General features: G+C 43.9%; 1 protein-coding gene across 8 annotated transcripts in view; it reads right to left on the reverse strand.

Annotated features, from left to right (window-relative positions):
• The window catches only part of LOC307051380 (protocadherin alpha-C2), a gene marked incomplete at both ends in the record, with an annotated part of 147142 nt that overhangs the window by 36030 nt on the left and 98186 nt on the right, over positions 1-12926 (reverse strand). The window contains one exon of one of the 8 annotated variants that reach the window (XM_079701688.1): positions 2505-5060. The exons of the other annotated variants lie outside the window; for them this stretch is intronic. Coding sequence (XP_079557814.1) covers positions 2505-5060 — 2556 coding nt within the window. Of the gene's footprint in view, positions 1-2504; positions 5061-12926 lie in introns of those variants that run through there. 8 annotated transcript variants of the gene reach the window in all.

Genomic DNA, 12926 nt, shown 5'->3' on the forward strand with positions numbered 1-12926 from the left:
TTACTTAACCTCTCTGAGCTTGTTTCCTCATGTGCTAGACGTTGATAAATATTTGTTTAATGTATGACTTACAGGTAATGAAACCATACATATATTGCAGTGCAGAATATTTTTGTATAGTAGGGTGGTCAGTGAGCGCAAAGTCCCTTACTCATATTTTCCAATCCCCATCTAATTTTAATGTAGGCACATGGAATCAACTGCACCCCAGGACTCTCCTGCCATCGGCAGTGACTCGGTAGGGAAGAAAGAAAGTCTAACGTGAGAATTTAACAGGTTGATCTAGCAGTGATGACTTTCAGAGTTGAGTGATTTTTGTCCCCATTTTGCCATGCTATGACAACGTGACTCACTCTCTACCTATAACCGCAATAATTCCAGGAGCTGTAGATCTTAGGGCTCTCTTCACTGGATTTCCAAAAGCGTCTGGCAAAAATGTGCCTTTATTAAAATCATGTACTCTCCTGGCAAAATCCCACAAAAGCAAGCACTTTTCTGACATAATCTTCTCCCTAAATTAAAGATTTGTGAACCAAAGCACATATTAACACACAGGTCAGTATAAGACAGAAATAGTTCACGTATCAAATTGCCCCAAGCTTTGAGTCAGGAGAGAGAGGGTGAGAGTGTCACTCGCCTGCGCTTCCGGCTCACAGCTGGTTGCAAAGCTTGCCTGGCCTGCTCTCTGTGCCTCTTTACAATCTGCAGCCCACCCCAGGCCCAAAAGGACTTCACAGTAATTTGTTCAGCAAATGTCTACAGCATCCTTATTTAAAATTAAGCCTTTCTACATGCTGCCAAAAGCTATGATCTAAAGAATTCTGGAGGCTCTTTGATTTCCCCTCCCCCCACCCGCCCCGTTCTTCTTAATCTGCAATCTGCCTCCTGTGGCTGCTCAGCATTGACTAACATCAGGCTCTTCTGGTAAACCTACCTACAATGTACATGGAAATTCTCTCAATCCATCTCTGTTCTTTTCTGTGCTTATGCATTAATTTCCTGAAGATGAGCATGAATTTAGAATGTGAAACTATGGACATTAATAAAAAGACAGCAATATGTCAATGAAAACACATCACAAAAATACAGGAGGGACAAATATTATTAACTCATTTTGTAAGACCTCTGAAAGTCCTAGCTACAAAGCAGTTGTTTGGGAAGGAACAACTCATCACTTTTTACGGGACAAAATTTCTGAAATCCAAGTTAAAAGTATCACAAAGCAGAGTTCTATTATTTCAAGCATGCATATGGAGACAAACACACTACACAAACACATGCACTGTCCAACAATTTATATACATCCTTCATATACTGAGCAAACTGGCCTTACACCTACTTAAAACCAGTGTATCTACTAACACCTGTCTCTCTGCCTCTCATGTACAGTAAGCCATCCACTTTCCAAGGCTTTTGTAGCTAGATCCAGAAATTGAAAGTGTGCTTTGGAACATGTTGAAGTACCATTTAAAGTACTGTCATTTAACCTAAAGACATGAGGGGCTTGAAGAGGCTGCTTCACATCTCATCAAAACCTTAGGAATTCTCAAGAGGAAATCAGAAGATTACATTTACGCTAAATGCAGGGAAATCCTCTTACAAGGAGTTCACACAAGGCCAAACAAGATAACTAGTGGCAGAATTCTTTCTCCCCTTTCTTTCTCCCCAACCCCAGCTTGTCCTGGTCTTCACCATATCCCCCACATTCCTAATCCACTCATTCTACCATCTCCCTGGCCCAACCAGACAAATTGGTTCTTGGATGCCTGCCGTACCATCATTCATCTCCTCCGACAGCCCCAACAGAATAGTTACCACAGCAAACAGCCAAACCAAACTTTGTCTTCAGGGTGAGGTCCACATTCTATGGCTTTATCACCTCTGACATGAATTTCTAGCAGATCTCATCACATTAGTTCAATGCAATTACCAGAAATATTAACTGGATACTTTTCATTGTAGATAGTCCATGGTATAAACAGGGACAGCATACAGAGGTGACCACCACAGCCCCGAGAGGTTTCAGAGCTTTTGAAAAACAACACTCCTGTAGGATTTCAAAAGGGAAACTTCCCTGTATATGATACAGCACAGGCCATTTCTCCTTGAATCTCACAATGTTACCCTCTATAGCATCATCTTATTCTCAGGCCTGTTCTATTTCTCTACAGAGCTGTGCTTTAACACCACATACTTAAGACAAATCCTCATTTCTCAAACAATTTTATGGTCAAGGTTTCATATATCTGAAAAGAAAATGGAAAGTAAAACAATTCTCTAGTCCTATTTTCCTAGAGAGGAAACATAGCAAATTATAATCCAGTCACAGGTAATGCACACACACACACACACACACACACACACACACTCAGTTTACCAGATAACCCTTGTCATTGTTAATAACTCGAGAAAGCCAACTACATGATACTGGGGAATGTGAAAAATGCATGGGGGAATGTGAAAAATGCATGACTTTGTGGAAGACCCCTTGACTACTGTCTCACCTCATTTTGAGAAACAGCTTCATTTTTTAGAATAATCAGGTTCCCAGCACTCTGCCCACTTTGGCCTGTGAGGTGCCTGCTGTCACCTGCTGCTGCTTGGGCTCCCCCAGGGCCCAGTCCTGTCTGCGCCCCTGTGTTGTAAAACATGAAAGTGTCACTCCCTGAGCCTGCTGTCAGACAGGCCTTGTAGCAGTAGGTCTTGGTGAGGGAGCCATTCCCTCGCACTTCAATGAAGTGAGGCTGCACTTTGAGGCCGTGTGGTAGCCTGGCATCAATATTGTTGTTGGCCTGTTTGTAGAGTTCTGCAGGGCACCTCTCCCTCACTCCACAGAAGCCTCCACAGCACGCGGTGCCATAAGCAGTGTAGCGGTAGCACTTGATGATGCTCAAAACAATGATTGTCAAAAGAAATATAAAAGACACTGTGCTTAATGCTATTATTAGATAAAGTGTAATTTCAGAGTATGTCCGAGGACGTCTCACATGTCTCTGAGTGTCAGGGAGGATTTTGGAAACCCTATCCACTACAGCTACTGTAATGGCCACAGAGGCTGACAGCGATGGCTCTCCATTGTCTCGGACCACCACGGTCAGGTTGAAAGTGGTTCCACTCTCATCTCCCATCTTCCTGGTAGTCCTAATTTCTCCTGTATGTAGCTCTACTTTAAAGAGGTCCAGGTCAGAAATCTGGGCCAGATGGTAAAAGAGCCAAGCATTCTGCCCAGAGTCTGAGTCCATGGCTATGACTTTAGTGACCAGGTAGCCAGCAGGGGCAGTTCGAGGCACCATTTCAATGGCTGCTGATGAATTGGTTGAGGTAGGGTATAGGATGTGAGGGGCATGGTCATTCACGTCCACTACATACACATTGGTGGTGACAGTGCTGCTCAGTGGTGGGCTCCCCTTGTCCCGGGCCTCCACAGTCACCAAGAACTCCCGAAACTTCTCATAATCAAAGGAGTTGACAGCATAAAGGCTGCCACTGGCACTGTTAATGGAGACATAGGAGGTGACTGGCAGCCCTTGAATCTCCCTCTCCAGGAGGGAGTAGGTCACCTCCGAATTCTCCTTTTCATCTGGGTCTGTGGCTTGCACAGTGCAGAGCAGCACCCCTGGCAAATTGTTCTCCTCGATGTAAATGGAGTAGGAATCCTTCAGGAAGCTGGGTGGATTGTCATTGATGTCAGAGATCTCAACCTGCAGTGTCTGCTGGGATGTGAGCTGTGGTACTCCCCCATCAGTGGCTGTCACTGTGATGTTGTAGGCAGCCACCTGCTCCCTGTCCAGGGGGCCATTCACCACCAGTGTGTAGGAGTTTCCAAAGCCATTCAGTCGGAAAGGCAGTGTGGCCTCCAGGCCCAGGCTCACTTTCCGGTTGGGACCTGAATCTTGGTCATTGACACTGAGAAGGGCCACAACGGTGTTGGGGGCAGCATCTTCAGGCACTGGGCTGTACAGGTCCGTGAGCACCACCTCTGGGGCGTTATCATTCACGTCCACGATGTCCACCAGCACCTTGCAGTGACCCACCATGGGCACTGGACCCCGGTCTGTTGCCTGCACATAGATCTGGTAGGAAGAGGCCTCCTCATAATCCAGCTCTCCACTTACCCGCACTTCCCCCGTGCTGGCATCGATGCTGAAGAGCTGCCTCTCCCGGTCCGACGTGTAGCTGCTCAAGGAGTACGTGAGCTCACCATTGGAGCCCTCATCCGGGTCTGAGGCATTCAGCCTCACCACCAATGTGCCTGGGGGCGCGTCCTCCCGAAGCTGGACACGGTAAGTGGACTGGTCGAAGGCGGGAGAATTGTCGTTAGTGTCCAGGACAAGCACAGAGATCTGCGCGGTGCCTGAGCGGGCTGGGCTGCCCCCGTCCACAGCTGTGAGAACCAGGTGGTGCAAGACTGCCTGCTCGCGGTCTAGGCCCTTACGCAGCACCAGCTCCAGCACCTTACTGTTCTCCTGCAGGGGTTTCAGGTCCAGCTCGAAGTGCTCGCTGGGGCTGAGCTCGTAGGTCTGCACCGAGTTGGTGCCCACGTCGGGGTCCTGCGCGCTCTCTATGTGAAAGCGCGCTCCAGGTGCCACCGATTCGCTTACCTGAAGCTGGTAGTCGGGCCGCGGAAAGCGCGGCGAGTTGTCGTTGATGTCCAGTACCTCCACCTCCACGGCACTCACCGCCACGGGGCTGTGCGCCAGCACTTCCAGGCTGAGCAGGCAGCGAGGCCGCTGCTCACACAGCGCCTCCCGGTCAATGCGCTCGTTGACGAAGAGAGCTCCACTGGTCAGGTCCAGCTCCAGGTAGCGCGGGCTGGGCGCACCCAGGTGGTTGATACGCAGGCAGCCCGGCCCCAAGCGCCGCAGCTCCAGCCCCAGTGCGCGAGCCACGTTGCCCACAAGCGCGCCAGGTGTCTGCTCCTCCGGCACCGAGTATCGCAGCTGGGAGGCCGCTGGGCCCGGCAGCAGCATTAGCAGCAGGAAAAGCAGCAGCAGCCAGGACATGGGCGTCCGGAGCCGGGGATGCTCTGTCGCCCCAGGTCTGGTGCCCGCCAGCTCCATAGCCACCGGCCGCGGCGGAGGCAGCCGGGCAGGGCCGGAGGCAGCAGCTTCCCCAGCCGTGCTCCACGCCGGGGCCGCGCCTCCGCCTCCGCCTCCGCTCGTGCCGCCCTGCGCCCGCTCCCCCACGCCTCACGAGCTAGCAAACGCCGGGGCCGCTCCCCTCGTGGGCCCTCCGGAGGGCTCCTGGCCCCGCCGCCCGCTCTGACTCCCCATATCCCAGCTCCTCCGCTCGCCTCAGAGTCTCTCAGCCCGGCTTCGATTCCTGCCGCCGCCGCTGCTGGTCCAGTGGGAGGGAAGAGGAAGCAGAAGAGGAGGGGGAGGAATACTCAGCAAGTCCGGCTACGATTCCGCACCGAGGTGCCGGACGGCGACCCGGACTGCCTAGTCGCTCCAGGCACTCCAGCCCCAGCTCCTTCGCCCCGGACCGGCCGGATCCCAGCAGACCCCGGGAACACGGCCACTCCCTTTTTCCCTGCCCCCACTGTCCTGTTCAGCCAGCCTCCACGGTCCTTCGGCTGCTGAACTGGTCTTGTAAGGAGATTATTCTAGGAAAAGCAGTTAAGTCTCTAGGACTCGGGCTTTCAGCTCCCAGGAAAAGATTTCCAAGCGCAAGTCAAGAAAATACACCGAGGGCCTTGGCTAAGTACGGATATCTGGGCGGCGGCTCCACGTTCAAAGAAACAAACGCAAGTGAGGCGCTCTGGCGTTACTGATGATGGGGATTATTTCCCTGACACCAACATTTTCCCTGAATACTCCTAAATACTGCAGAAACTTCTAGGGCAGAGGGCGGGGGGTGGCAAGTGCTGTCATCTTTCGCGGAGCAAGCCTAAAACTAGCATCCTGCGATCCAACACTCAATTCTGCTCCTAGCCAAGTGGCTTTTACTTCCAGTGTGTGCCTTGGCAAATAAGCAATATTTCAGGTTTTAATATTCTTTCTTTAAAAAAAATTGGTTCCATGAAGCTGCAGGCTAAGCTCTTATTTGACCCCTTTTGATCACAGTGGGGAGAATCTTGTAAAATTTTAAAGAGATTCTTCCCTCAAGCTCTTCCTCATTTTACTTCAAATTTTTTTCATTTATCACCCAAGACATTTTCTTTCTTTCAAGAGTGATTTAAATTTTTTTCTTTAACGGATGACAATGTCTTCAGGAGCCTGCAAAACCATTACATCAAGAGAGTTACTCTTGATTTCCCAAGCCTGGCTGGAATTTGGACTCCATTAATGCTTTGCAGTGAAAAGTCTGCTGTTACTAAGCAAAATGTGGAAGGCTGGGATTTATCTCACAATAGCCAGCAATTTCAATGGCTGCAGCTCATCTTACATAAATATAAGGTTCCTTTACCCCTCCGGGTCTCTGTTCCCCTAAGACTCCCCCCTTGTATTGCTGCAGAGGCAACAAAAGGATGACCAATTGTCAGTGAACAAGAAGGCAGAAGGATCAGAGGAAGCCTTTCTGTTCTGTGTCATTGCCTCTGTTTCTCTGTTTTGAACATCCACTGTTCCCAGGCCCTCCCATCTATTCCACAAGAGTTTAAAATTCATTGTCCCACTTGTACAAAAGCACTCACTAAAATGTTCTTTCTCTTCTCTTCTCTCAGCATCCTCTCACCCCTAGATCTTCTGCTGTCATTTTCTAGCTATGAACTGGAACAAAACTAGGAGACCTGACATTTGGCATGCTTCCCTCCTTCAGGGCATAGTTGAAGGGGCCAAGGCACCCAGGTTTCAAAGGCTTGGACTAGCACATCTCTTCCTCCCACCTACCAAGTACAGCAGCTGACAACTCTACAGCCTAACCCATTTTATTCCAGAGAAGTTCCCAGCTTCCTCCTATCCCTGCTGCTTCTTATTTGTCCTCTTTGTTCCCTCAGGAGTGCAAAGTGGGAAGCAATTTCCATCACATTCTATTCCTGTTTCTGTTCTTAGGCCTCTGGCTTCTCCCTCTCTGTCTGCTTCCTCCCAAAATGTCCCTACAGTAACTCTGTCTCTGCTGTGGTAATTTGATCTCAGAAAGCCTTTAACTCTCAAGTGCATGAAATGTAGGCCTGGCCTATGTCTTCACCCATTACTTATTTCTGAAAATAAATGGCTTATAGGTGGAATCAAGTTATAAGTTGTCAGGAAGAGTGACCTTTTCTTCCCTCATCTCCTCCCAGCCTTTCACAGTCGCTGCCACCTCTGCCCACAGCTCTGAAACCTGGTCACTAGGCATTGACCATGCGTGGACCTGTGCCCCTGAAAAGATCACAGGCACTTAAAGAAGAGATTAAAATGACAGAGGCTTGGTAATGTTTTTAATGGAAGCCCCCAAGTGTCAAATCTCAGGAGAAAAATCAGGGCTCCTCTTTTAGCAATCTTGTCATCTTCCAGCAAGGACATCTGCCAGGTTGTCCATTTTGATGTGTCAGGATCATAAGCTTCAACTTGTACTTACTCCCTCAATGGCTGAGAAGACAAACATAGCACCAACACAAATCAGCTACCTCTTCAAAGACGTACTAAAGAGATGGCAAACTCTGTATTTGGTGGTACAGTGATTTAGTTGCTCATACTATTGTACATGTCTCATGCCAACCTTACTAGTTGGTGGAATAGGATTGCTTAGATTGCTGGCAAGTGCCCTGTCTACGAATATTAATATTAATGCCTCAACCACACCACTATGCATTCCTTCCTTTCCTTGGACCTTCAAGAACCCACTATTGAAAAGCAGAATAGCGCAGATTTTGAAGTCAGTCACACCCCTGCCAATGACTAACCATGTGGCCTTGGTCATGTTACTTAACCTAAGCTTCAGTTTACTCATTTTAATTGGGGAAGACAATTTTAAGTAAACTCATAGAATCATTAAGATTACATGAGATGATGTATATAAAACAATCTGAGGGAGATTAAGAGGTATAAACTTCCACTTACAAAATAAATAAGTCACAGGTATGAAATGTACACTATGGGGAATACAGTCAATAATAATGTGATATCTTTGTATGGGGACAAACGCTAACTAGACTTACCATGGTGATCCTTTTGTAACACATAGAAATATTGAATCACTATGTTGCGTACCAGAAATTAACATAGTGCTGTAGGTCAATTATACTTCACAAACAAACACACAGAAAAAGAAATCACACAACACTGTAAATCAACTATACTCGAATAAAATTTTTTAAAAAAGAAATAAGATCTGTGGTTACCAGAGGTGGGGGGGATAGGAGGGGGGAGTTTAGATGAAGGTAGTCAAAAGGTACAAACTGCAAGTTATAAGATAAATAAGTACTAGGGATATAATGTACAACATGATAAATATAATTAACACTGCTGTATGCTATACATGAAAGCTGTTAAGAGAATAAATCCTAAGAGTTCTCATCATGAGGAAAAAATTTTTCTTTTATTTTCTATCTATATGAGATAATGGATGTTCATTAAACTTATTGTGGTAATCATTTCATGATGTATGTAACTTAAATCATCATGCTGTACACCTTAAAATTATACAATGCTGTATGTCAATTACATCTCAATAAAACTGGAAAGAAGAAAAACCAATCTACATAGTAATTGACAAGTACGTTATTGTTATTATTAAAATGCAACAATTTATTATCATCAGTAACCTTAGTTGACAGTCTATATATAGCATGGCCCTTTAAGGTATCAGACAGAGATAAGCACCTGTAACTATGCCAGATAGGAAGTCAGTGATGATGGGGAAGATGAGTGTGCACCAAAGTTAAGCTTACCCAATTATCTCTAGAGCTTAGCCTATATTTTGAAAACAAAAACCCATCCCTTTCTATATCAGCAAAGGAAACGGACTTCCGTCATGAGAATTCCTTCAAGGGATTTGCTCCTTCACAAGAGATTCACCTTTTTAGGATATGTGAAAATACTTTGGCAACAGAGTACAGAAGTGTTCCCAAAAATGCTGTAATCTCTAGCGCCCAGTATAGAGCTTGGCACAGAGATACTTAATTAATGTTTCTTGAACAGAACTAAATTTAGAACTTTACCTGTGCAATTCTCTCAAATAGAAATAGCTTCATCTTTTCTCTCCCCCTTTTAAATGTTCTCTATATTTCAATGTCCATCTTAAAACCTACCTAATCCATGAAACATTGTCTACTCTAAACATACTTTTATTTTTCTCTTTCATAGTCTACATCTCTCTCAATGCTAACATTCAGAATTCTGAATGTGTCATTCTTTAATTCATCCAAATGCTTTAATATTATTTCCTTACCTTAATTATACACAACCTACAAGCAGAAGCCATGTCGTATATGTCTGTGTATTTCTTCACAGTGTAGGAAAACTTACAGACTCTCAATAAATAAGTGATGACTGTTTCATTTTCTTCAGATCCTTTTTTAGCAGATTCAAGAAGTGCTGCTACTTCTCCCTTTTTTCCCCAGGTCTAATGGTGAGAAGACTCAAGAGACTGCAATGATTTTATTTCCTTTAAATTTTGAAATTCAAAATATTTCAAACCTGGAGAACTGAATCCTACTAATGAAGTTGCTGGACGCTAAGAAAGGCTCTGCTCAAAAGTATTATCACTCTTTCTACTTTATATTATAATTAAAAATTGTAAAATAAAGGTATTCCTTGCTCATAACTAACATGGAAAGTGACATGATACAAGAAATGCCACAAAAAGACATGATTTTGTTTGCCCCCATGTTAAACGAGAACTTTGAAATAGTATCCGTAATTGTATCCCTTAATTGTATCTGTAAAATGCATCTATCACAAGGTCATTGGACACAGGAGCAAAACCAATCAGAACACAACCCAATTAAGCCTCTAAGAAAAATACTGGTATGGGACTTCCCTGGTGGTCCAGTGGTTAAGACTCCCAGTGCAGGGAGCCCAGGTTCTATCCCTGGTCAGGATAGAAAATGGGCTGACCATTATGGGAGTATCTGCCAAATAGGGAAGGTTCTAATTTTCAATTTTAAGTTGTATATTTATGTTGTTCCACAAACTGAGCACATGATATATAATTTAAAAACAGAAACAAATGAACATCCCAATGTTTAGTGTGGTCCAAAATAGTTTTAAAATTCCATCTTGTTATAAACGAACTGCACTTCTGATCTTTATGCATCTTCAGAAGGAAAATGCTTACCAACATGATTACAGCGTTCGTCACAGGTACAGCATCCAATGGTTGGAGAGATAAAAAAGATTTTTCAAATAACATTATGGCTGAATTTTTTCCACAGTCCCTTCCCTCCAGAGGGAATGCATTAACTTTTAGGGAAAGATCCTCTAAGTTTTTATTGATAGTTCTGAGAAATTAATATACTGTTGATTTTTGACTGAGGCATCTGAAAATTGCTTAGAATAAACAAAGGAACTCAAACTATCTTTGGACAAGTACTAGTAAAAACAGAGAATACATTAAAGGCTTGGGGCAGATTGTGTAATATAAGAGATAAAATCAAACTATTCAATTATTTGAGGGCTTTGCTTCCCTATCAGTATTTTCAATTGAGATGGCCTACCAAGAATCACAGAATATTAAAGGTTGAGAGAGATTTAGAAAGTATCTCACCCAAATTCTTTATTTTTCATTGAACAAAATGTTTAAGTAGAACTTGAACCTCAAGGTCAGTGAGGAGATAGGAAGCATAAAAGTGCTATAAATAAGCCAAGTGACAAATGATCTTCCAGAGTACTAGAAGAACTTACAGATGTGACTAGAGTACCAAATTTCCTATTTCTAAAAAAGTGCCATCGAGTTTGATATAAATTCCTTCAAAACTCTATTGTTACTAAAGTAACTGTATATGAGCACCTAAAGGCATTCAATACTAGGGACTACTTTGGCTTAACTGAAAACTGGTAACATCAAACCTACCACATAGACTTTAAAAAAATTTCACATGGGCATTTTAGATTTTCAGTTGCTAGACTCACTGATAAGGGAAATGCTACAGGCATAGTCAATTTGGAATTCGTGGAGACATTAAACAAAGTCCCCCCAATATATCCTTACAGACAAAAGGAAGAAAGAAAGGCTGCAAGACAGTATGATTAGATGATTTCATAATTGTTTGGATAACAGTGACAAAAAGTGTTTATTAATGGAATGCTTCAGCCTGGAAGGAAAATTCCTGTAGGTGACTGCTGAGATTCACCATTGGTCTTATCCCTTATTCAATATTTTATCAATGACTCAAAGTGAGGAAGCATCAAGTGTCCAGGCCAATCCAGCAACAAGTTGAGCTCTCTAGAATGAGAATATCAACTGCCTAGGGTAAACCATGACTCTAATTCAATAAAATTAGTATCAGTATTCTATCTGAGACTCAATACATGCCAGAAATTGGTAAGTTTGTATTTAATTTCTGGCTTCCAGTATTGCCATTAAAACCTGTTCCAAGTTTCCATTCATCACTCAAGGCCTTTTATTTTAATAGAAAAACTTGTTTGGCTCTGTTTCTCCTCTGAAGTTCTTGGGATTTTAGCCATAGAATAAAATAAGATGGTAATTTGGCACTAAAAAATATCCTTGTTCCCCAGTGGGTTTTAGCCACAGCATTTATCGATCTGTATACTGTTTTTTTCTATTTCAAAAAATGTAGATATTGTTGAAGTACCTCAAATTGGAACTGTTTTCCAGGATATGACCTAAGCTCAGTCTAAAGGAAGGCCATGGTATCTCCTTTCTATACCCATTGTGTTTGTTGCTTGGAGAAAACAAACAAACTTATACCTCCACCTATAAAGGGTGAATTCTCAAAAGTATCGGTTCATATATTCAGAGTATCAAGTAACTGTTGGCTTTTTGGGTCCTCCTTGCCATGCTGATGCCTTAGCACTACTGTTTACATGTTATGTCTATACATATTAACTCATTTAATGCTCACAAGAGCACAATCCCCAGTCAGGTTGGTACTGATGAAGAAACTGGATCCCAAAAAGGTGAAGGAATTAAAAGAATCTTCAGGAAGCTCTTGTCCATGCCCTTGTTTCTTGAGATAGTAATACTACATCTGACCACTACACATGCACTTCTAATTAAGAATCATGTTACTGGCCTCCAGCAATTAATTTCCAAGTATTTTATATGAGATCCTATCCAACTGTTTTGTTTGTTTGTTTGTTTGTTTTTGTTTTTTTTGCAGTACACAGGCCTCTCACTGCTGTGGCCTCTCCCGTTGCGGAGCACAGGCTCCGGACACGCAGGCTCAGTGGCCATGGCTCATGGACCCAGCCGCTCCTCAGCATGTGGGATCTTCCCGGACAGGGGCACAAACCCATGTCCCCTGCATAGGCGGGCGGACTCTCAACCACTGCGCCACCAGGGAAGCCCTCCAATTGTTTTTATAACTACAAGCTTTTTGTCTTTTAGAGACTTCAATGGGAATATATATATATATATACATACACACACACACACACACACATACATACATATATATGTATTTGGACTATATATATATATTTATATTTTTTTAAATTGCTGGCCTTAGCAAAAGTGTTATACAAAATAGATTTGTATTTCATATCCCAGCCTCTTCCTTCAGTACCATCTTCCCACCTATGATATTCTGCCTAAGTAATGAGGTTTTACAAATGAATTTTTTTTTTTTTAGCTGCACCGCATGGCTTGCAGGATCCCACCTACAATATTTTGCCTAAGTAATGGGGTTTTACAAATGAATTGGCTTGTGGGATCTTAGTTCTCCCACCAGGGATTGAACCCGGGCCCCCTGCATTGGATGCACAGAGTCCTACCCACTGGACTGCCAGGGAATTCCCAGACTTTTCTAATATAAATCTCATTAGTGTATTCCTTGTGATGGGTTTTGTTACATAACTCCTTCAGTAGTTATGTGTACATTA

Source organism: Hyperoodon ampullatus (assembly GCF_949752795.1).
Source record: "Hyperoodon ampullatus genome assembly, chromosome: 4".
Lineage (NCBI taxonomy): Eukaryota > Metazoa > Chordata > Mammalia > Artiodactyla > Ziphiidae > Hyperoodon > Hyperoodon ampullatus.